Source organism: Bombina bombina, chromosome 2 (assembly GCF_027579735.1).
Source record: "Bombina bombina isolate aBomBom1 chromosome 2, aBomBom1.pri, whole genome shotgun sequence".
NCBI classification, from domain to species: Eukaryota; Metazoa; Chordata; class Amphibia; order Anura; family Bombinatoridae; genus Bombina; species Bombina bombina.
This window is the reverse complement of record NC_069500.1, coordinates 507,360,093-507,386,304: the sequence shown is the minus strand read 5'-3', so window position 1 is coordinate 507,386,304 and position 26,212 is coordinate 507,360,093. Positions and strand designations below refer to the sequence as shown.

Here is a 26,212-nt window from a genome sequence, read left to right as displayed (position 1 = left end):
AATATATATATATATATGTTATGTTGATTAAATATATTTTATCTGACATTGCTTTTAACATTGGTTTTAACTTATGTATATATTTTTGTTGTTTGTTGTCATGACATTTTTGATTGGTTCACACCCACAGCGGTGGTTGTTATCTTAAATATGTGTTTGGTTATATATAGCAAGTGAATTGTTATCATTTTATTAAGCCTGATGAAACAGCTATGTATTAGCTGAGAAACGCATTGCTGTTTTTAAATATTGTTATTAAAGTAGGCTTTGATCTTACCACTTGCTGCCAAACCATTATTTGCCTATCATCCATTACGTTTAATGGTCAAACAGACGCCTGGAACAAGTTCATCTGGATCTTCCTCACTGCTGTTAGAGTTTTGCGGGAGGCCGGTCTGTTGGATGACTGTTTGATTCCAGCCTGCGCTACTTGCACCAAGAGGGGTGCTTTCTCACATGTGAGTGAAATACTTTATGCACTTTATAACAAGAGTACATACAATACTAGGCCATGTGGCGCTTCTGTTTCTCTTCAACTCACACAGATTACTGATTTTGGGATCCTAACCTATGATCCCCTCACAGATAGCAGCTTGGACCTGGACTGTTCCATCTGATTTGGTTGTTTTGGAACCTACCCTATATGATATATGGGACTTTCTATGCCATCTTATCTACACACTAATCTTTATTTACTATATATCCTAATATTTGTTTTAACCTGTATAGGGAAATTTTATAAACCTGTTTTATTGACTTAGGGTGCCCCCTATTTCTTCTGGTGTTACTTGTTTTTTCAGTTTGAACTCTCCATTGACTTCTATGGGGAGTTAATAATGTAATAATTTGCACTACTGGGAGTTAGCGGAAAGCCAATGAGAAGAGGAATATATGTGCAGCCATCAATCAGCAGCTTCTGAGCCTACCTAGGTTTACTTTTTAACAAAGGATACAAAAAGAACAAAACAAATTAGATAATAGAAATAAATTGGAAAGTTATTTAAAATGGCACCCTCTGTCCGAATCATGAAAGAAAACAAATTGTGTTTAATGTCCCTTTAAGGTGTTGGAGGGTCCAAGAGTTGTCTGTAATATAGGAGAATGGAATGGCTTCTATATAATAGACAAAAATACAAAAAATTCAGGTTTCTACTGTAATATGGTATAATATTAACAGTAAGCAAACTTTATATTTGTATCAAGTATGGTGTTCTGTAATGTGGAAATCTTTTTTTGTTGTTGTGTTTTGCCTGTATTGTATCTGAAAAACCCAAAACTAATAAACTTGATGTAAATGTTTTCTCAGCTATAAGAATGAACCCAAGGCTGCTGTGAAGCTATTTCAGAATGTTTTACTGTTTAATAAGTGGGTGAGGTGTCATATCTCTACCTGCTCAATGTTGATAATTTCACGGTCTGCTGAGAATTATTATTTGACTTGGATGGAAAATGTCAACAAGACCTTATTCTCACCTCCTTAGTGGATTCAGAACATTTTCCCCTGCAAGGTTAACGGCTGAGTCACAAGGTGGGAGACCCTTCCTGGAGATATCATCCTGTGAGGACATCACAACAAAAGAAAAGTGTGTAAGACAGACATATGGGGTTATCACTTAGAAGAGAAAAATAAGTCCCATTTTAGAGATTCTATATGTTTCTTTAAGCATTACTTTTTTTAGTGATTATGTTCAGTTTTCTGCAGAAGGGGCAGACTTAAATGCAATCAGTTTTGCGGGCAAGGAAACAAGTTCTATGCCTCATACCTTCGGTTTCCCTGGTCACTTTTTATACTTACCCAGGTTATTCTTCCATCACCAGGTTGACGAGAGATGATTGTGACCTCGTGACCTTGGCTGCGTAATAACCGTGTGAGTGATTGTCCAACAAATCCCCTGCCCCCTCCTGCAATGATAAAAGCATAAACATTAGAGACTGTGAAATACTGAGGCTCGTACTGCTTTGCACAGATATCTAGCCATCAAATGCTTAAATGATAAACCAGGTAAAATACCAAGGTTCACACTGCAAACATATTTTTGATAATAGACTTACAAGCTAAACCAAAACAGAACTTGACAAAGTAGTCAAAATCTAGGAGCCAGCCATCTATTGACATCCAGACAATGTGTGTATATGTAACAGTGATTTAACCCCTTGGTCTCCCAAAACACATGGTAATAATAAAGTTAAATCACTGAATCATTACTGTGTGATACATTAAGCCAGGGATAGTCAACTGGTGGCACCTGGGCCACATGGGGCCCTCTACACTAGTTTGAGTGGCCCCAGTAAAAAAGTAGAATTGAGAATAAGTGCCATATTTTTTGTGGTCCCAGGAAAAAAAATGGAACTAAATATATGTGGTTTGGGGAATTCTGGTTAGTGGGCAAACTCACAATAGTCCCGTTAAATAGGAGAACAGTAGATAGAGGGTACCCTGTGTCATTACATTAAAGTGATGGTAAACTCTCCCCATTATAAAAACAGATCCGGAATGTTAGCGATATTTTAGATGGAGTTTAATGTATCAGTTGTAATGAAGATGCGCTATAATTTACTCTTTAATATAGAAATGAAATTCAAATACCCTGCGGTCCACCGCCCACTTCAAAAGTTTATTTTCTGTGACCTAAAGGCTTGAACTGTTCTAAAATTTAGCGCTCTTCCCTTATGGCTCTTTTGATGTAGGTAGAGTGATTGGAGAACAAATCAGACTGTTAGTTTACAGAAAAATAGACTTTTTAAAATGGGCGGCGGATTGTAGGGTATTTTAATTTCCTATCTATTTTAAAATGTAAGTTATAGCACATGTTCGTTACAACTGATCTCCATCTAAAACATCAACATTCTGGATCTGTTTTTTATAAAGGGGAAAGTTTACCATCACTTTAAATCTGGCCTATGGCACTAGAGATTTTTAGGAAATATTTTATTTGTGTGTTTAATATCCATAAATTAACATGCAGCCCTAAAGGCTTCTAAAATATTGATCCGTGGCGCCCATGTGTTAGGAAGTTGGCCCTCGCTGCATTAAGCAGTAAATGAATAAATTAAGACTTGCACAGAACACACATGGGCAATTGAGAGGTTATAACACTGCAACTGTATTTGAACCCTTGATTGCCCAAAACATTCATGCAGCAATAACTTTACCCCCTTGATTGCCTTTGGAAGGCACACTGCAGAGATTAGGCACTTGCAGTCAAGGGTATAAAGGCTGTGACACACTGCAAGCGATGCGGCGCGAGGCGAAACAGCCGCTTTGCTCCGCGTCGCATCGCTTCTGAAGTTCAAATATTTCATCTCTGAGCGCTTAGCTACGCATCATGACGCTGCAGAGTGCTCAGAGATGAAAAGGCAGGACACACTGAGCGCGCACAGCTGCATCTACACGCTGCGCGTCGCTCTGCTTGCAGTGTGTCACAGACTTAAGTCACCTTCTTGTAAAATGCTACTTGTAACAGTGCTGTGTGTGGGGAGCAGAAGCAGAGGGAAGAAGGGAGAGGTGAGATGCAGCAGTTTAAGAGACATACAGTGACACTTTTCCTGTAGTGCCCTCATTAAGTGTAAGAAGCATAGATGATGTCCCCTGCACCTCTCCCAGCCAGAGAGCAGAGCTAGGAGTTATTTGGTGCAAAAAGAAATATTCAAGGTCCTGTGCCACCCAATATACATTTTTTTCCAGACATGTCAGTGGCTTACGCATGACTATGTGCAGGACATTATAAGAAACACTATGTTGCCTTTATGCCACAATACTACAGCTTGCTGCCTACCCTGTGAAACTAAAATAGGTTTAAAAAAAATTATGAATGTTAGAAAAAGTGCAAGCTATTTTCACCCTGATGTATAGAACTATAATAATCTGTAGATCTGCCTAGCAGATTAAAAACTTGTATGTGAAGGAAAGACGCTAGTGCAATATAGCACTGCATGACATGAGTTCTGCTGCATTTACACTTTGTGCTTAGTATATTACTTTACTCTTCAGATTAAGTTTTATTACATTTAAACTTTGCCCTTTCTATTTTGTATATACATTTTTTTTGTAGAGCAGCGTATTTAGGATTGCGATTTTTAGTTTGCAATAGAGAAAACACAAAGTGCAGTATGATTTATAAAAGATATACAAAAGTATTATCCTTCATCCTAATTTGTTAAAGAAACACAGAAACTTTCAAAACATAATCAGAATTTGTAAAATCACTGCTGGCTCTAAATCTAAATGTATTAAAATATAAAATACAAAACTTAAATGTAATAATACTGAAAGGACCCAAGCTGAAGTGTAAAGTAATATAAAATACAAAGCGCCAAGTGTAACAAACTCATATATTGCACTGGGCTTGTATCTACTTCACATACACAAATGCAGAGAACACCCCTTAGACAAGTATAGCAAGTAACATTTGCCTGTCTAGTATCTTGTAAGATATTTCGCAGTGCTGGAGAGTTCCTCTCTTTTACTTTTAGCATTCAGTGAGTTCAGCACCTGTAAAGTCTGCACTACAATTTCTCTCCAAGCAAGAGAATCTTTTATCATCAAGATCCTAGTGAGACATGACAAGGGGCATATGTGTGTAGCCAACAATACCGTTAGCTCCTTTTAATGAAACATACTAAGACGACAAATTGATAACAGAAGTAATTAAAAAAGTTTCTTAAAATGACATGATCTATTTGAGCCATGACAGTTTAATTTCAACTTTTTTGTATGTCTAAATAATTATAAAGCTTTGGTCAAAACCAAGTTAATAAATTAAAATACAGTAATTTATATAGGGCAAAATATACTTACTTTCAATTGAAAATTAAGCTTGCAAATATTAAAAATGTAAACTTTTTTCTCTCAATATTTCCATGTGAACGACTGCCCTGAAAGCCAAACCTTTCTTGAAACCAGGCAGCCAACAGTGAATCTGTCGTCAAAACCTAATTATCATATGCAGATCGCAAGCACAGTAAGTGTTTAAAAGTAAAGCATGCAGACTTTTTCTAAACCCACCAATCTGACATTAACGTCACCCTGAAGGAGTGTTCCATCTGACTGGACTGTCACAATTCTCTTCCTCCGCTTCTGGCTCTTTATCAATGATGCCCTTCTAGTCAGAGAGGAAAGAAGATGGCTATGCACATGTGCTAGGCCAGAAAAAAGTTAAAATGTGCACGTGTGGGTCTGTGAGCATCCACATTGACCCTATCTAGGTAGCCCATCGTTATAGGACTCGTATGATGAGTCTAGCAGTGGGTTTGGCAAAGAATCTATTTGCAATTGGATTGTGGATCCCGAAAACTGAAAGAGCACGACAGGTTTCATAAGCCTAAATTGCTACATATCTCGCTCTCTAATTTGCAGTTTGTTATCTATTCTGCTAAAGTCCAACAATGGAGAGTTTGTTAACACAATGACAGTGGCAAATCCTGTCATCTCGAGACTCAAGTCAGGATCGACTAATTGGTGGATGGAATTTGACTGTTGAAAAACAAATGCAGCAAACAAAGTGCTAATATATTCTAATTAATTCAGACTGATGATATGCTAATTTATCAAAAGACTGCAGAAAATGTTACTAAAGATTTTAAAATTCAGATTTTAAAGTGAAAGTAAATTTGGTACCGTTTGAACCTACTACATTATTCTCTCCATGTACAGTAACAAAATCGCTATTTTTTTTTATAATAAAAACATTGATTTCTGCCTTTTTTAAATTACATTATAATTGTACCGTTTTCCTGTGGACTCCTCCCATCTTCAACTTCCTTTATTTTTTAGTGTTTACGTATAGAGCTGTCCTACCCGCTCTATACGTATCAGAGATGCGCGTTCACAAGGAGCCTTACCATTGCGCATGCGCAATTCAACTATTGGAACCGCAATGCGCCTGCAATTCTCACTGCAGCCGTCTCCAAAGCGCATGCGTCTATCTGTGTTCGCAACATAGTAATAAATGAGTCACAATATTGTATTCATGCATTACTATGCGATTTGACAAAGAAAGAAGCAACAGCTTCTCAATTAGTGACTGAAATCCGATGATGTTTATGCCCATTCAGTTCAAAATGATGTGCACATGTGCGAATCGGCCACGAGCATTGTAATAGAAAGTCAACAGAGTAGATGCAACGTATGCGCAGATCCGACAATAGTGCGATGACGTAGTTTCACGGCCGCCTAATGGCCAGAATTTCAATTGGCAAACACAAAAACGTGATCAGGAAGTAGGAAACAGAGCCAAAAACGGGTTGTTATTAACGAAGCCAATATTAGTATTTTATATCAGGTAAAACTTTGTTTGCACAAAATTAACAAAAAATTGATGAATGAAAGTCATATTGATTTTTAAGCTTACATGTAATTATGGTTAGCAACCTTGGAAACTTTACTTTTCACTTTAATGGTAGTTTTAAATGTATTGATAAGGTTCTTTAAATTAATATTTTTGATAGATTCTTCTTACTTGTATCCTGTACAAACTTTTTTACTCACAGTAATTTTCCTTTTTAATCAGTATATTTTATATTCCAGTAGACCAAGTATGTGCTTTTAAGATAAGATGTAATACAAAAGAACGCCTTTAGATGGAGCAGTTGCATTGTATCACATGATGTTATTCTTTGCCCAGTTAGTTACTATTCTTGTACCATACCACACAAATGAATAATAATAACGGAGTTTATTGGCAAAAACCTCAATAAGCTCCTTATTTTTATTTTTTTAAACCTTAACATGGAGGAACTGGAGACAATAATTAATAAGACTTCATAAGATAGTTCACAATGATGCCAAATATAGCTATCACGGGAAGCACATGCAATAAGCTTAAAATAAAGGAAGTGATAGACAAACATCATTACACAACATTTTTCATTTTCTTAAAAGGTCATCCAAGAAAGGGAAAAAAAGAGAATACAAAGTGTGAAGGTGAACATGAGGCCAAACATCTCTAAAAAAAAACCAGTATAGATAGAGCATGCAATTGTATAAATGTTTCCAATTTACTTCTATTCACAAATGTGCTTTGTTCTCTGGGAAACCTTTACTAACAAACATAGCTAAGCTCACAGGGGCTCAGGAACAGGTGACTATTTCAATTTAAAGATAAAGGTAAAGGAATTATGTGTAAACAATTTAAAGGGACATAATTCAGATACGACATACAGGTTAACCCCTTAAGGACCAGGCATTTCAGACTAAAACTTCCCCAAAAGACCAGAGCATTTTTAGAATTTTTGCCATCACTACATTTAAACAGAAATAGAGCTTTTTTAATATTAACCTATCAAAACTATATATTTTTTTTTAGTAGACAACCCAAAGTATTAATCTAGGCCCATTTTGGTATATTTCATGCCACCATTTCACCGCCAAATGCGATCAAATAAAAAAAAAATGTTTTCACAAACTTTAGGTTTCTCACTTTAATGATTTATAAATAGCTTATGCAATCATGGCACAAATGGCTGTCTGCCAGTACCAAGTTTGTTATTTTTTTTTTATTAAAAAAACTTTTTTTTCTGTAGTGTAGCTGCCCCCTCATTACCCTCCCCGATCGCTTTCCCACCCTCTTATACCCTTTACACTATAGGAGCCCCTTCTCCCTCCTTCCCACTCACTGCCTCTAAACTTTTTTTCCCATAGTGTAGCGGTCACACTCGCCCCCTCCAGCGATGGGCCGCCCACCCGCCTCCCTCCTAACCCTCCCACACCACCAACGATCGGCACCAGCGCTGTCCAATCGGTAACTCTGCCCATCTATTTCTGCACTGCCACACTCATGGGGCATGCAGAAATAACGCAATCTCGCTACTTTTAGCAAGATCACAGCAGAGAGAGACGGTTTATAAAGCTCTTAACTACTGTACCCTAAAGTACACTAACACCCATAAACTACCTATGTACCCCTAAACCGAGGTCCCCCCACACCGCCGCCACTCGATTAAAATTTTTAACCCCTAATCTGCCGACCGCCACCTACGTTATACTTATGTACCCCTAATCTGCTGCCCCTAACCCCGCCGACCCCTGTATTACATTTATTAACCCCTAACTTGCCCCCCACAACGTCGCCGCCAGCTACTTAAAATAATTAACCCCTAATCTTCCGACCGCAAATCGCCGCCACCTACGTTATCCCTATGTACCCCTAATCTGCTGCCCTAACATCGCCGACCCCTATATTATATTTATTAACCCCTAATCTGCCCCCCTCAACGTCGCCGACACCTGCCTACACTTATTAACCCCTAATCTGCCGAGCGGACCGCACCGCTACTATAATAAATGTATTAACCCCTAATCCGCCTCACTAACCCTATCATAAATAGTATTAACCCCTAATCTGCCCTCCCTAACATCGCCGACACCTAACTTCAATTATTAACCCCTAATCTGCCGACCGGAGCTCACCGCTATTCTAATAAATGTATTAACCCCTAAAGCTAAGTCTAACCCTAACACTAACACCCCCCTAAGTTAAATATAATTTTTATCTAACGAAATAAATTAACTCTTATTAAATAAATTATTCCTATTTAAAGCTAAATACTTACCTGTAAAATAAATCATAATATAGCTACAATATAAATTATAATTATATTATAGCTATTTTAGGATTTATATTTATTTTACAGGCAACTTTGTTATTATTTTAACCAGGTAAAATAGCTATTAAATAGTTAAGAACTATTTAATAGTTACCTAGTTAAAATAATAACAAATTTACCTGTAAAATAAATCCTAACCTAAGTTATAATTAAACCTAACACTACCCTATCAATAAAATAATTAAATAAACTACCTACAATTACCTACAATTAACCCAACACTACACTATCAATAAATTAATTAAACACAATTCCTACAAATAAATACAATTAAATAAACTAGCTAAAGTACAAAAAATAAAAAAGAACTAAGTTACAGAAAATAAAAAAATATTTACAAACATAAGAAAAATATTACAACAATTTTAAACTAATTACACCTACTCTAAGCCCCCTAATAAAATAACAAAGCCCCCCAAAATAAAAAATTCCCTACCCTATTCTAAATTAAAAAAGTTACAAGCTCTTTTACCTTACCAGCCCTGAACAGGGCCCTTTGCGGGGCATGCCCCAAGAATTTCAGCTCTTTTGCCTGTAAAAAAAAACATACAATACCCCCCCCCCAACATTACAACCCACCACCCACATACCCCTAATCTAACCCAAACCCCCCTTAAATAAACCTAACACTAAGCCCCTGAAGATCTTCCTACCTTGTCTTCACCATCCAGGTATCACCGATCCGTCCTGGCTCCAAGATCTTCATCCAACCCAAGCGGGGGTTGGCGATCCATAATCCGGTCCAGAAGAGGCTCCAAAGTCTTCCTCCTATCCGGCAAGAAGAGGACATCCGGACCGGCAAACATCTTCTCCAAGCGGCATCTTCGATCTTCTTCCATCCGGAGCGAAGCGGCAGGATCCTGAAGACCTCCAGCGCGGAACATCCATCCGGACCGACGACTGAACGACGAATGACTGTTCCTTTAAGGGACGTCATCCAAGATGGCGTCCCTCAAATTCCGATTGGCTGATAGGATTCTATCAGCCAATCGGAATTAAGGTAGGAATTTTCTGATTGGCTGATGGAATCAGCCAATCAGAATCAAGTTCAATCCGATTGGCCGATCCAATCAGCCAATCAGATTGAGCTCGCATTCTATTGGCTGATCGGAACAGCCAATAGAATGCGAGCTCAATCTGATTGGCTGATTGGATCAGCCAATCGGATTGAACTTGATTCTGATTGGCTGATTCCATCAGCCAATCAGAAAATTCCTACCTTAATTCCGATTGGCTGATAGAATCCTATCAGCCAATCGGAATTCGAGGGACGCCATCTTGGATGACGTCCCTTAAAGGAACAGTCATTCGTCGTTCAGTCGTCGGTCCGGATGGATGTTCCGCGCTGGAGGTCTTCAGGATCCTGCCGCTTCGCTCCGGATGGAAGAAGATCGAAGATGCCGCTTGGAGAAGATGTTTGCCGGTCCGGATGTCCTCTTCTTGCCGGATAGGAGGAAGACTTTGGAGCCTCTTCTGGACCGGATTATGGATCGCCAACCCCCGCTTGGGTTGGATGAAGATCTTGGAGCCAGGACGGATAGGTGATACCTGGATGGTGAAGACAAGGTAGGAAGATCTTCAGGGGCTTAGTGTTAGGTTTATTTAAGGGGGGTTTGGGTTAGATTAGGGGTATGTGGGTGGTGGGTTGTAATGTTGGGGGGGGGTATTGTATGTTTTTTTTTACAGGCAAAAGAGCTGAAATTCTTGGGGCATGCCCCGCAAAGGGCCCTGTTCAGGGCTGGTAAGGTAAAAGAGCTTGTAACTTTTTTAATTTAGAATAGGGTAGGGAATTTTTTATTTTGGGGGGCTTTGTTATTTTATTAGGGGGCTTAGAGTAGGTGTAATTAGTTTTAAATTGTTGTAATATTTTTCTTATGTTTGTAAATATTTTTTTATTTTCTGTAACTTAGTTCTTTTTTATTTTTTGTACTTTAGCTAGTTTATTTAATTGTATTTATTTGTAGGAATTGTGTTTAATTAATTTATTGATAGTGTAGTGTTAGGTTAATTGTAGGTAATTGTAGGTAGTTTATTTAATTATTTTATTGATAGGGTAGTGTTAGGTTTAATTATAACTTAGGTTAGGATTTATTTTACAGGTAATTTTGTTATTATTTTAACTAGGTAACTATTAAATAGTTCTTAACTATTTAATAGCTATTGTACCTGGTTAAAATAATTACAAAGTTGCCTGTAAAATAAATATTAATCCTAAAATAGCTATAATATAATTATAATTTATATTGTAGCTATATTAGGATTTATTTTACAGGTAAGTATTTAGCTTTAAATAGGAATAAGTTATTTAATAAGAGTTAATTTATTTCGTTAGATAAATATTATATTTAACTTAGGGGGGTGTTAGTGTTAGGGTTAGACTTAGCTTTAGGGGTTAATCCATTTATTAGAATAGCGGTGAGCTCCGATCGGAAGATTAGGGGTTAATAATTGAAGTTAGGTGTCGGCGATGTTAGGGAGGGCAGATTAGGGGTTAATACTATTTATGATAGGGTTAGTGAGGCGGATTAGGGGTTAATAACTTTATTATAGTAGCGCTCAGGTCCGCTCGGCAGATTAGGGGTTAATAAGTGTAGGCAGGTGTCGGCGACGTTGTGGGGGGCAGGTTAGGGGTTAATAAATATAATATAGGGGTCGGCGGTGTTAGGGGTAGCAGATTAGGGGTACATAGGGATAACGTAGGTGGCGGCGGTTTACGGAGCGGCAGATTAGGGGTTTAAAAAAATATGCAGGGGTCAGCGATAGCGGGGGCGGCAGATTAGGGGTTAATAAGTGTAAGGATAGGGGTGTTTAGACTCGGGGTACATGTTAGAGTGTTAGGTGCAGACGTAGGAAGTGTTTCCCCATAGCAAACAATGGGGCTGCGTTAGGAGCTGAACGCTGCTTTTTTGCAGGTGTTAGGTTTTTTTTCAGCTCAAACAGCCCCATTGTTTCCTATGGGGGAATCGTGCACGAGCACGTTTTTGAGGCCGGCCGCGTCCGTAAGCAACTCTGGTATCGAGAGTTGCTTTTGCGGTAAAAATGCTCTACGCTCCTTTTTTGGAGCCTAACGCAGCATTTGTTTGAACTCTCGATACCAGAGTTAATTTTATGGTGCGGCCAGAAAAAAGCCTGCGGAGCGTTAACAGCCCTTTTACCGCCGAACTCCAAATCTAGGCCTAAATTTTTTACAAATACATTACCACTAATTTTACAGTTTCCTGAAAACTATCCAAATATAATTATAGAGCGTGCCCACAGACTGGGCCTGGTAGCTTCGAGTAAAACTAACTCAAGACCAAGACCCATTATAGTTAAATTCCTGAATTATCAGGATAAATTAACTTTCCTTCAATTCTATCGAAAACATCAACCTGTTTTTCTGGGGGATATACAAATTATCATATTTCAGGATTACGCTGTAGACACTGCAATGAAAAGAAGGGAATTATCCCCATGGTGTACAAAATTTATACAGCAAGGGTTGCGGGCTACTATTTTACATCCAGCAAGACTCAGGCTGGTATGTGATAATAATACCTATTTTTTTGATACAGCTACCGCAGCAGGAAAATGTTATGCAAATATTAGTCAGAAGAATAAGTAGAGATATGTTGATACAGGTGTTGATTAAAGATGCACATGTTTCATTTTGTTTTTTTCTTTCTCTTCTTTAAATTTCTTTCTTTTCCTTTTTCCGTTCCAATGATGGTTGGACCCCTGCAGTTTGGGCTGGTTGAGAGTCTGGGTGGTAAAACTCTCAACCTCTTACTATCTTCCCCCCCCCCCCCTTTTTTTTTTTCTCTCTCCTTCCCTTTCCTCCCTCCACGTGTAAGTAATTAGTATGGCAGCTGGATTTAAAATTATATCCTGGAATATTGGCGGCCTTACATCCCCTATCAAAAGAAAAACAATATCATATTTGAAGAAAAATAATACGTCTATTGCTTTGCTACAAGAGCCGCATTTGAGAGCCGAAGAAGTTCTCAAATTAAAGTCTTCATGGGTAAAATAAGTTTTCTTCTCACCTAGTGTGAAACGTAAGGGTGGGGTGGCCATTTTGCTAGGTAAGAAACTCAAATATGAGATAATAGGCACTGAGTCAGATCAGGTAGGGAGATATCTTATACTAAAGGTTAAAATTGCCAATACCCTCTACACATTATGCAATGTATACGCCCTGAATATTTTTAACTTGCTATTTTGGGAGAGACTGCAAGCCAGGCTCATGGAATGTGCAGAAGGTTTTTTAATAATGGGTGGTGATTTCAATATGGCCCCACAATACCCCCTAGATAGATTGTGGCAACATTTTGCTATTCAAAAGACCAAAAGGGACAAATTAGAGGTAAAACTGTTTCTGAGAATGTTTAATAATCTCAAAATCTATGACATTTGGAGATTACAAAACCCTGATACACGTGATTACACATGCATATCAAAAGCACATAAATCGCTTTCGTGTATTGATTTATTCTTACTGGATGAACGCTTATGTAAACGGAAAGTTATTGCTCAAATTTCACCTATTGCCATTTCGGATCATGCCCCTATCTCACTTGAGTTTCAAATAGATGCTTCTTACCCAAGGAATAATCGATTTTTCTTCCCCACATATTTGGCCTCAGATGGTAAGTTTAAAAATTGGCTGGAAATAAAATTTAGGGAATACATAACATTTAACTCGGAAACTTTAAATTGCCCTGATCTATTCTGGGAAACTGCAAAGGCGGTTTTAAGGGGAGAAATTCTGGCATATACTATTATACGAAGCAAAAAATTTAAAAGAAGGGAGAATGAGCTTCTACGCGCAGTGACAAATGCGTATAATTCTTATTTAATGGAAAGTACACAGCTAAACTGGGCTAAGTACACTGCAGCATTAGGAGAAAGGGACTCACTGGCTCTATATAAATCAACACAAAAGGATATCAGATTTTCTGCAAAATTACATAGATATGGGAACAAATCAGGAAAACTGCTAGCAAAACTTCTTAAACAGGAAAAGGGCTCTCAGATGATAGATGCATTAAATGTCAATGGTCAAAAAATTAGGTCTCCTGAAGACCTCACCAGAGCCTTTTTCAACTATTATACTGACCTATATAACTCTGAACCCCCGAATACCACACAAAGAGATGATTTCTGGAAAATAATCTTGCATCCCTTTATACCTTCGGATGTACTTGAACAGTTGTATTCTCCTATAACAACCTAGAAGTGGCCAATACAATTAAAAATCTACCTCACAATAAATCACCTGGCCCAGATGCACTCCCTAATGAATTTTATAAAATAACTTCACATATTATAACACCCTATGTAACTGCTTTATTTAATTACATATATGTACAGGGCAATGAACCCACTGCAAATTTTGCAGCATCTTATACGACGCTGCTTCTAAAAAAAGGGAAAGATTCGGCTTTGAAGGAATCCTATAGACCTATCGCTCTCATGAACTCAGATTATAAACTTTTAACCTCTATATTAGCCCAACGGGCTGCAATCAGTTCTACCCCTTATTATCAACCCTGATCAAGCTGGATTTATAAAGAATAGGAACTCATCTGCTAAAATCAGAGAGCTCATGCTTATTATTGATTATTTTAGAGCAAATGACGGTTTAGATCTAACGGGGGAGGGGTCTAACATGGATTTGGCAATTTTAGCCATAGATGCCGAGAAGGCTTTCGACTCGGTTCAGCACAATCATCTTTTATTTTCTCTAGAGCAATTTGGCCTGAAAGGGAATTTTCTTAAGTTTGTCGCAAATCTGTGCTGTAAAGCATCTACAAGGTTGATAGTTAATGGGTCTCTTTCACAGGATATTCTCTTGTGCCGAGGGACTCAACAAGGCTGCCCTTTGTCCCCCCTCCTCTTTGATATCGCTATCGAACCGCTTGCCATATTAATAAGACAGCAATTAGAGGGAATCAAGATAGGCAGTCACGAATCAAAAATCGCACTTTACGCAGATGACATTCTGATATATATGACTAACACAAAAACAAATATACCCAGACTTCTCTTAATTTTACAACAATTCGGATCCTTTTCCGGATACAAGGTGAATGTCACAAAATCAGAACTTCTCTGGATTAAACAGACTAAGGAATCATGCACAAAAATACCTCTCTCTATAGTTCAGGATTCATTTAGATATTTAGGAATTATGATATCTCCAAATCCCGATAAGTGGTATCCCCTTAATATGACACCAGTTAGTTATAAATAAAATTAAAGATACCTTCAAAAACTGGCATAATTTATCTCTCTCCCTTTCGGGACGTATAGCCGCATTTAAGATGATTCTACTTCCAAAAATGCTTTATATTCTTCAAAATACTCCTGTTATTCTGAGGAAAAAAGATCTGACATCTTTTGATTCAGCTTTGAGATCATTCATATGGCAAAATAAGAGGTCTAGAATATCCCTGCAGAAGCTTTCTCTCCCTATTAGGTATGGGGCCTAGCTTTACCTGATCTTAAGGCCTACAATTATGTCTTTCTGGCCCGTATAGTAACAGACTCGAAATTTTTAAAAGATTATATCACAAATAACAACCTTGAAAAAAATATAACAAATCCTTTTTCTCCTGTCTCACTTATTCACTCTAATGCGAGCTTTATACCTTCTGCACTAAAGAAATTGAGATCTATATACAACCCAATTTTAGCATGGAAAAATATGTGTAATAGGCTAGTCATAGAACATTGAGTTTCAAGATATATTCCATTTCTGGGGAACCCCCAATTTCCAGCAGGCTTAAACTCAGTACTCTTTTTAAACTGGAAGCACGAGGGTCTTTCCAATGTGATTCAGATACTAGACATGGAAAGACAATGTGTTAAAACGTTTGACTCCCTTAGGCATGAATTTAATCTTCCGCAAATACATTTCTTTGCTTATCTTCAAGCGAGACACTATGCTCAAAAATTGATAACTGATTACGGCTGGAACTGGTCACTGGGAAATATTGAAAATTGGTTGGTATTAGTCAAAAATGGATGTATGTCAATTACCTCAGGGTACAATGCCCTAATTTCAGATCGGGGAACAATAAATTTGGATAAGCTATGTATTAAATGGGCTGCACTATTAATGCAAGAATTAGATCCCAAATTATTACATTCCTCAATTCAAGCTGTTATGCAAACAACTTATTCCTCAACCTGGAGGGAGTCCCACTTGAAAGTAATTCATATGTCTTATTTCACCCCAGAAAAAGGTTTTAAATGTGGAAATGTTAATTTTTCTAGATGCCCTAAATGTTTTTTTCCTTCTGCAAACCTTCTGCACATGACATGGACCTGTCCAAAAGTCAGAAACTTTTGGCTCAAAGTTCAATTTTGGTTTCGTAAAATATTGAATAACCCTTCTCTGACAATATCTGCAGTAAATATGGTTTTCCTTTTCTCAGAGAATAAGCAAATTAACACTAAAATTATTAATTTGACTATATTGGCCGCTAGATATCTCATTTTTAAAAAATGGAAATTGCGAACAGTTCCTAGTGTACCAGAAATTAAAAATTGTCTAAAGAAGCAATGTCTTCTTCAACAAACTGATACTAACACAGACAATAACCTCGAGGTTACCAGGTTTCTTCTTAAATGGTCAATGTTTATAAAAGCACTCCCGCCAAATGACATTGAATTCTTAATATACCCTTTCGGGAATTCGGATCTGGTTTTGCTTGGGATATGGTAAACTAATTCCCCTTCCCTCTTCATTTCTTTTATTTTTTCCCTTTTTTTTTTCTCTCCATTTCCTTTTTTCTTTTTTTTTCTCTCCCTTTTGCATTTTTTTTCTCTCCATTTCCTTTTTTCTTTTTTTTCTCTCCCTTTTGCATTTTATTTTATTGTTAAACATAAAATTTCAACAATGTACACTCAAAATTGAATAGAAATATATTTTGTCTTAATTGAATTAGTTTATCATATGTGATATGTATTTCATTATTATGCCCTGTATGAGGCTTAAAATTATGTTGGTACACTGTATACATTGTTGGTTGTAAATAAAGATTAAAAAAAAAAAAGAACAAATGAAATTTGTTAAGATAAGTACATTGGAAACTTTATTAAAATTGTATGTTCTATCTGAATCACAACAGAAAAAAGTGAGTTTCATGTCCCTTTAATCCAATCCAGCAGGCAAAAAGGATTATTGGGAACACATTACAGAAGAGAAAATTTTATAGTACACTGTCCCTTTAAATATGCTGACACCACAATTGTGCACTTCCTGCTAATGTTCGTTGGCTTATATGCACTTATAAAAAACATTCACTGAATAAATTTCAGTATATTTTCTACAGCATTTAACTTTTGTTATGCAAAAATAAAAAACGTGTTTAACCCCTTGCTCCACATGGATGTAGGTGCTACGTCACACAGTTTTTTGCCAAGCATTCTGTGTTGACGTAGTACCTAGGTCCAGGTTACAATTCCACTGCCAGCTTTCATAGTTCACACAGAGCACGCAATTTTATTATATTATGACATTTACACTGTCCTTTGTTGAAAATCATACCTAGGTATGCTCAAGAGCAGCAGAGCATTGCTAGGAGCTAGCTGATAATTTGTAGCTACACACAAACATCTCTAGTCACTACGAGTTTCCCAGGGGATAAACTTGCAGTTTTATGCTAACAATAGTGCAATCAAATACTATTAAAGATTAGAGCCTTTTCTTTTTTTGCACTTTCATATCCCTTTAATTGTAACTGAGATCTTCATTTTAGGTGAGTAGGGAGATACTTATCCCCCAGCCCACTGTTGAGGTACCTCTAAGGCACTTTCCCATTTTGTTGCCCAATCTTTATCCCACTAAGGATTTGGTAGTGTACAGGTACCAGATATGACTACTTTGCTGCTGACTTAAAGGAATAATCTAGTCAATATTAATATTTTATGATTCAGATAGAGCATGCAATTTTAAACAACTTTCTGATTTACTCCTATTATCAAATTTTCTTCGTTCTCTTTATCTGAAAAAGCAATAATGTAAGCATATGAGCCAGGCAATTTTTGGATCAGAACATGGGTAGCACTTTATGATTGGTGTCTAAATGTAGCCACCAAGCACTACCCAGGTGCTGAGCCAAAAATGGGTCGGCTCCTATGCTTACATTAAAATAAAGATACCAAGAGAACGAAGAAAAATTGATAATAGGAGTAAGTTACTTAAAATTGCATACTCTATATGAATCATGAAAGTTTAATTTTGACTAGACTATTCCTTTAAAGAGACAGTCTACTCCAAAAGTTTTATTGTTTAAAAAGATAGATAACGCCTTTACTACCCATTCCCCAGCTTTAAACAACCAACATTGTTATATTAATATACTTTAAAACCTTTAAACATCTAAATTTCTGCCTTTGGCTAAGCCCCTGCAGGCCATCTTCACCTCAAAGCATTTTTATAGATTTTCACAGCAATACACTGCTTGTTCATGTGTGCCATATAGATAACATTGTGCTCACTCCAGTGGAGTTATTCATGAGTCCAAGCCTATTGTCTAAAATGCAAGTCTGTAAATAGCACTGTCATAAGGAGGCAGTCTGAGGTTTAGATACAAGGTAATCACAGAGGTAAAAAGTATATTAATCTAACCGTGTCAGTCAGTTGTGCAAAACTGGGGAATCCTATAATATAAAAGGCCAAGTGTGTTTGTCCGAAGCTGTCATGCGCAGTAGAGACTGAGCGAAGACAAACACACCTGGCCTTCAACAGACTAACCTGGCATCTGGGGGCCGACTGTGCGTGACATGGGCGGGGCCATGCAGACGGGAGAGAGAGCTCAAAAGAGGGGGGATAGAGAGAGAGAGCAAAAGAGGGGGAGGAGAGAGAGCAAAAGAGGGGGGAGAGCAAACGAGGGGGGGATAGAGAGAGAGCAAAAGAGGGGGAGGAGAGAGAGCAAAAGGGGGGGAGAGAGAGCAAAAGGGGGGGAGAGAGAGCAAAAGAGGGGGAGGAGGAGAGAGAGCAAAAGGGGGGGGGGGGAGCAAAAGAGGGTGGATAGAGAAAGAGCAAAAGAGGGGAGGATAGAGAGAGAGCAAAAGAGGGGGGGATAGAGAGCAAAAGATGGGGGATAGAGAGCGCAAAAGAGAGGGGGGATAAAGAGAGCCAAAGAGAGGGGGGATAAAGAGAGCCAAAGAGAGGGGGGATAAAGAGAGCCAAAGAGAGGGGGGATAAAGAGAGCCAAAGAGAGGGGGGATAAAGAGAGCCAAAGAGAGGGGGGAGAAAGAGAGCCAAAGAGAGGGGGGATAAAGAGAGCCAAAGAGAGGGGGGATAAAGAGAGCCAAAGAGAGGGGGGATAAAGAGAGCCAAAGAGAGGGGGGATAAAGAGAGCCAAAGAGAGGGGGGATAAAGAGAGCCAAAGAGAGGGGGGATAAAGAGAGCCAAAGAGAGGGGGGATAAATATAGCCAAAGAGAGGGGGGATAAATATAGCCAAAGAGAGGGGGGATAAATATAGCCAAAGAGGGAGGTGATAAAGAGAGCAAAAGAGGGAGGGGATAAAGAGAGCAAAAGAGAGGGGGGATAAAGAGAGCAAAAGAGAGAAAGGGGGGAGAGAGAGAGCGGAAGAGGGGGGAGAGAGAGAGCGGAAGAGGGGGGAGAGAGAGAGCGGAAGAGGGGGGAGAGAGAGAGCGGAAGAGGGGGGAGAGAGAGAGCGGAAGAGGGGGGAGAGAGAGAGCGGAAGAGGGGGGATAAAGAGAGCGGAAGAGGGGGGAGAGAGAGAGCGGAAGAGGGGGGAGAGAGAGAGCGGAAGAGGGGGGAGAGAGAGAGCGGAAGAGGGGGGAGAGAGAGAGCGGAAGAGGGGGGAGAGAGAGAGGGGGGGAGAGAAAGCAGAAGAGAGGGGGGAGAGAAAGCAGAAGAGAGGGGGGAGAGAAAGCAGAAGAGAGGGGGGAGAGAAAGCAGAAGAGGGGGGGGAGAGAAAGCAGAAGAGGGGGGGAGAGAAAGCAGAAGAGGGGGGGGGGAGAGAAAGCAGAAGAGGGGGGGGGGGAGAGAAAGCAGAAGAGGGGGGGAGAGAAATCAGAAGAGGGGGGGAGAGAAATCAGAAGGGGGGGAGAGAAAGCAGAAGAGGGGGGGGAGAGAAAGCAGAAGAGGGGGGAGAGAAAGCAGAAGAGGGGAGGTAGAGAAAGCAGAAGAGGGGAGGTAGAGAAAGCAGAAGAGTGGGGGAGAGAAAGCAGAAGAGAGGGGGGAGAGAAAGCAGAAGAGAGGGGAGGTAGAGAAAGCAGAAGAGAGGGGAGGTAGAGAAAGCAGAAGAGGGGAGGTAGAGAAAGCAGAAGAGGGGAGGTAGAGAAAGCAGAAGAGGGGAGGTAGAGAAAGCAGAAGAGGGGAGGTAGAGAAAGCAGAAGAGGGGAGGTAGAGAAAGCAGAAGAGGGGAGGTAGAGAAAGCAGAAGAGGGGAGGTAGAGAAAGCAGAAGAGGGGAGGTAGAGAAAGCAGAAGAGGGGAGGTAGAGAAAGCAGAAGAGGGGAGGTAGAGAAAGCAGAAGAGGGGAGGTAGAGAAAGCAGAAGAGGGGAGGTAGAGAAAGCAGAAGAGGGGAGGTAGAGAAAGCAGAAGAGGGGAGGTAGAGAAAGCAGAAGAGGGGAGGTAGAGAAAGCAGAAGAGGGGAGGTAGAGAAAGCAGAAGAGGGGAGGTAGAGAAAGCAGAAGAGGGGAGGTAGAGAAAGCAGAAGAGGGGAGGTAGAGAAAGCAGAAGAGGGGAGGTAGAGAAAGCAGAAGAGGGGAGGTAGAGAAAGCCGAAGAGGGGAGGTAGAGAAAGCAGAAGAGGGGAGGTAGAGAAAGCCGAAGAGGGGAGGTAGAGAAAGCAGAAGAGGGGAGGTAGAGAAAGCAGAAGAGGGGGGTAGAGAAAGCAGAGGAGGGGGGTAGAGAAAGCAGAAGAGTGGGGGTAGAGAAAGCAGAAGAGTGGGGGGAGAGAGAGAGCAAAAGAGAGGGGGCAGAGGTAGAGAAAGCAGAAGAGGGGGCAGAGGTAGAGAAAGCAGAAGAGGGGAGGTAGAGAAAGCAGAAGAGGGGAGGTAGAAAAAGCAGAAGAGGGGAGGTAGAGAAAGCAGAAGAGGGGAGGTAGAGAAAGCAGAAGAGGGGAGGTAGAGAAAGCAGAAGAGGGGAGGTAGAGAAAGCAGAAGAGGGGAGGTAGAGAAAGCAGAAGAGGGGAGGTAGAGAAAGCAGAAGAGGGGAGGTAGAGAAAGCAGAAGAGGGGAGGTAGAGAAAGCAGAAGAGGGGAGGTAGAGAAAGCAGAAGAGGGGAGGTAGAGAAAGCAGAAGAGGGGAGGTAGAGAAAGCAGAAGAGGGGAGGTAGAGAAAGCAGAAGAGGGGAGGTAGAGAAAGCAGAAGAGGGGAGGTAGAGAAAGCAGAAGAGGGGAGGTAGAGAAAGCAGAAGAGGGGAGGTAGAGAAAGCAGAAAAGGGGAGGTAGAGAAAGCAGAAGAGGGGGGTAGAGAAAGCAGAAGAGGGGGGTAGAGAAAGCAGAAGAGTGGGGGTAGAGAAAGCAGAAGAGTGGGGGGAGAGAGAGAGCAAAAGAGAGGGGGCAGAGAGAGAGCAAAAGAGAGGGGGCAGAGAGAGAGAAAGCAAGTCATGTAACCGATGTACTGCAAAAAATGGCCCGTGACTAGTGGCTTTAGGACTAGTGGGTAATAAAGGGATTATCTATATTTTTAAACAATACAATTTTTCAAATAGACTATATCCCTTTAAATAGGCTTACCATAATTTTTAGAGGTGAAACTGGGACCACCTGGTGCGATGCCAGTGGGGGTGTGGTCAGGAGCGTGGTCAAGGGGGCATGGCAATTACCGGTCCTTTTAAAGTAGTAGCTTTTATGTGTGTAATGTTTCGTGGATACTCTACCCCTCCTCAGTCAAACAAGTGAATCACACAGTTTAAATAGACCATAACACCACCCCCTAGTGAAAAAGGCACCATTATGTTGTCATGGCAAATAAATCATTAATCTAAATCTCAGATTCTAAATAATGCCAAACATCAAGCATAATTATCACTTTCATAATTATCAATTTCACAATTTAATATCTGCAGTGTAATATGTGTTTTATGTGTCTAATTAAGGAACAGAGACAAATACTGATAAGGCATAAATACATTATTGAATGATAGTAAAAAAGAAACACATACCTGCTAAAGCTGTTTAAGAGGCTACTCTATACCATAATGCAGGAAGATTATAGCCAAAATGCTATCCTGTATGAAGTAAAGCAAGATTCAGGCCCAAAATCCTGCCTGTCTGTACTTCCTATACTGTACTACCCATATTATTCCCCTAAAGGTGTATTACTGGCAATGTCACCAGGGGTTGGGGGGGGTTAAATTCTTAGAAAAATAAACCAAGTAGTACTACAAAATTAAAAAAAAACCTACGCTGCTCACTCAGTCTGTTTTACTAAATGTAAACTTTGAAGGACACAGACTCTAAGCTAAGCAGGGCTGTATGTAACAAAGTACCAGCATCCAACTATGCTGGAGAGCCACAGTCCAGTCATTTTGAATAATGTGTCTGGGTTTCAGGTGGTCTGAAACCGGGACACATGATTTGAAACCTGGAGGTGGCAACCCTACTGGGACAGAATGAACAACTGGGGCCGCGTTCGGGCAGCGCTCAGGAGCTAGTGGAAGCGCTTCACTCCCAGCGATGACGTGGCGCTTGGTGACGTCACAAGCAAGGGAGCTTCGAAAAAACGTTCGCATGCGCAAAGGGATCTGCTGCACAATAGTGGACTGCGCATGCGAACGTTTTTACTAAGCTCCCTTGTATTGTTGCTGGGCTGCCAGTGCCTGCCGAGAATGAGTTCCCCAGTCTCTCGGCAAACATCGGAACTCTGACCCACCTCCATTCAGCTGCTCTCAGCTCAGCCCCTGTAGCTTATCCTGCACTGAATAGAGGTGGGTCAGAGTTGCGATGTTTGCGAAGAGAGACTGGGGAAATCATTCTGGCTCTGGGGATCAAAATCGGTAATTCCCAGAACCCCCCACACATCTCTAACCCGCCCGATCGTGAAATACATATAAAATAAAAAGGAAATACACATTACACATAATGCTTGAACGTCATATATATAATATGATTTTTTGTGAGCTCTAGCTAATGTAGCCCATTTCTTTTCACTTCATACGCTACGTATGAAGTGAAAAGAAATGGGCTACATTCTCTAGAGCACACGAAAAATCATATTATATATGTATAAATAACATGGCAGCCTCCACAGCAACACGTGTGTGGAGGCTGCCATGTTTCCAAGCGTCTGAGCTTGCTCTGAAAAGTCCCAGCTTTTCCAGCACACTGGAAGCGCTGGGACTTACGTCACCAGAGCGCTCAAAAAACGCCAGGCATCTCACTTGCAAGTGTGAGAAAAACGCTCCAAGCGAGTTCCAGTTCGCTTGGAGCGCTGCCCGAACGCAGCCATTGTGGGACACTGGGATAGCGCCTCTAAACAGGGACAATCCCAGTAAAAGTGGGACTTCTGGTAAGCCTACCTTTAAAATAAAAATTTTAACTGCTAATATTCACAAAAAAAGTTCTGTTAAAATTATTTTGTCTCCTACTTTTTAAAGTAATTTCATATCTCTGCGGTCAACAACATACTCAAATTTTAATCTTCAACAAACAGATATTGCTCTAGTTCCTTCATTACGTGTCAATTCGAGGGCAGAAACTATAATTATATTTTCAATATAAATAAATGTGAAATGTTGAATCAAAAATTTGGTTTTCATTTGCGAAAAATGGTGTTGTTCAAATTTACATCCTCTGTGTGAAATATATCACAGTTCCATAATATATATGGGAATGTGTTTTCAATAAAGTTTTGTTACATAACCTTAATTATTTCCTTATGCAGATCGTTCAGCAGAGCAAAATTGAACAAGGTTAATACGTTTCTGATAATATTGAGTGGTGGGCGCTATTACGTAGGCTTTTTAACAAATATTTACTTAACAAAAGGTACAGTGATGCAAAGACCACAATACTCTCACCAATAATAATCCTCATGGTGGCGATAACTTCAGGAAATGCAGGAATACCATAGAGATTGTGAAGTAATGGCTAGGTCTTACGTCACAGACAGAACCATAGAGAAATATATTTTAGCTAGAGCGTTAGGAGCAACAGTATAGAGATTGAAGACGCTGGAGACTCGTGTGCCTCTGCATGGAATAAACTATTTATGCAAGCTGATTTTCTCAAAGCATAAGAAATAAGTTACATGAGCATCATGGGTTTCTTTTATATAGAAAAAAAAACAAAAACTGGATATGAGGCTGTTAATAATATTATGTGTTTATTAATGCTTAAAAGGGGATGGAAGGACGTTATTTTTTAGCACAGATAATTATTTACCCAAATGTAGCGTTTGCTTATCATAAATATAAATATATTTTGGGTGAAATCTTTGTTTTGAACTGGCTGTACAATATTAGTTTATTGTAAAAAGTGATGTGGATGTTTAATTCTAGGCCGTAAACAATATTGCAGTGTTTGTTTTCCAAGAGACAAAAAGTGGAACATTTTTGGGGTGTAAACGAGCTGTTCTCCATAGATTTCCCCAGCATCTTGGCTGGCGCTCTGCAAATTGACACAAGCATTCGTACATTAGTTTACAACTTTTGCAATTATTTATATTTTATTTTATTATATTTATATATTATTTATATTTTGTATGGAATATAGCTGCCCTTTTGTTCCTGGACAAACACTGCAATATTGTTCTCATCGCAAAACTGGCTAAGGACAACTAAATAGCAATTGTATTATACATATCAGCGTGTTAGCATAAAAACCAAACAAACAAAATGTTACACTTATGTTCACCAAAGTACAGACACAAATGCCATCACATAAAAATTGCTAGTTAGTTACTTTACTATATCAGCATTTAAACAAACATTAAACTCCTCTTGCTTTTGTGTAAACGTTGTGCTTTGTCACATCCTCCCTAGAGAGGCCATAACATAAGCAGTGGCGTCACTAGGGTTGGTGTCACCCGGTGCGGTAAGTCATGGTGTCACCCCCCCCCCCCCCAGAAAGCAGACACACACAAAAACACAGGCAAACACACATACAAACACTCAGACACACTTAAAAACATACTCAGATGCACACACAAACACTCGGAAACACACACACAAAAACACTGAGACACACAAAAACTCAGACACACACATACAAAATATGTAAACTGCACTGCATTAATTAGGAAGCTCATGCCTAGAGCTGCTCCCTGGCTCAGCAGAACATCAAATGAAAGATAAACAGAGCACTCTAAAATAAATCACTGAAGAAAAGGTTTAGGCACGCAAACTATAAAAATTCTGCTCTCTGACTCTGTTCCAAGTCTGTCAGTGCACAGCCCTGGGCCGCATGTCACTGAGCAGTGAGCACAGATAGGCAGGCAGGTTTAGGCTAGCAGCGCAACTTTGCAAGCCCCACGGCACACCCACAACATTCATAGTGAAATTGGGCAGGGGAGGAGCAAAGTACAAACAAGCAAAAGCAGTAAGGAAAACTATTTGTGGAAATTGCAGCACTGGCTCAAGGGGCAAAAAAATTGTCTACAACTTCCCCAGTCCCACTAATGTTCACAAATGCCAGCCTCTAATAAAATAATCTATGCATCTCAACATTGTATTTCTTTGAATTTCAATAAAATTTAAAAAAAAAAAAAATTTTTTTTTTTTGGTGTCACCCCCTGGAGGGTGTCACCCGGGTGCGGCCCGCCCCCCCTAGTGACGCCACTGAACATAAGCAAAATCTTCACCTAGGTTTTCAAAATGCTACATATTTCCTGTATCAGAGATTTGGGTTTTGGAATTATAGGACACTGGTGGGGCCTTCTATCTCTGTCTGCACTGAACTATTAAAGCCACTAGATGGAGATGCTCTTAAAGGGACAGTCTACACCAGAATATTTATTGTTTAAAAATATAGATAATCCCTTTATTACCCATTCTCTAGTTTTGCATAACCAACACAGTTCATTTAATACACATTTTACCTCTGTGATTATCTTGTTTCTAAGCCTCTGCAAACTGGCCCTTATTTCAGTTCTTTTCACAGACTTGAATTTTAGCCAATCAGTGCGGGCTCCTAGGAACTCCGCATGCGTGAGCACAGTGTTATCTATATGAAACACATGAACTAACACCCTCTAGTGGTGAAAAAAATGTCAAAATGCCCTGAACTAAGAGGCGGCCTTCAAGGTCTTAGAAATTAGCATATGAACCTCCTAGATTTAGCTTTTAACTAAGAATACCAAAAGAACAAAGCAAAATTGGTGATAGAAGTAAATTGGAAAATTGTGTAAAATTATATGCCCTATCTGTATAATGAAAGTTTGTTTTGGACTAGACTGTCCCTTTAAAGTGACAAAAACACTTTGAGATGGCAATATAAAATGATAAATCGTATATATATATATATATATATACTGTATGTATACTGTATGTATATATACTGTATATATATATGTATATATATATATATATATATATATATATATATAAACAAAAGAGAGAGTGCACTCGCCAGAACTTTTTCAGAAATTTATTCCAAATATGTAGATATTTGGAATAAATTTCTGAAAAAGTCCTGGCG

The 26,212-nt window shown here is 39.4% G+C and overlaps 1 protein-coding gene across 1 annotated transcript in view; it reads right to left on the bottom strand.

The window, feature by feature from the left end:
* Positions 1–23,695, bottom strand: part of SDR39U1 (short chain dehydrogenase/reductase family 39U member 1) — a 55,015-nt gene extending 31,320 nt beyond the window's left edge. The window contains exons 1-3 of the mRNA XM_053702255.1: positions 23,596–23,695; positions 1,796–1,902; positions 1,474–1,556 (exon numbers count right to left, since the gene is read on the bottom strand). Coding sequence (XP_053558230.1) covers positions 1,474–1,556; positions 1,796–1,902; positions 23,596–23,611 — 206 coding nt within the window. The 5' untranslated portion in view covers positions 23,612–23,695. The remainder of the gene's footprint in view (positions 1–1,473; positions 1,557–1,795; positions 1,903–23,595) is intronic.
* Between the last annotated feature and the right edge of the window lie 2,517 nt (positions 23,696–26,212).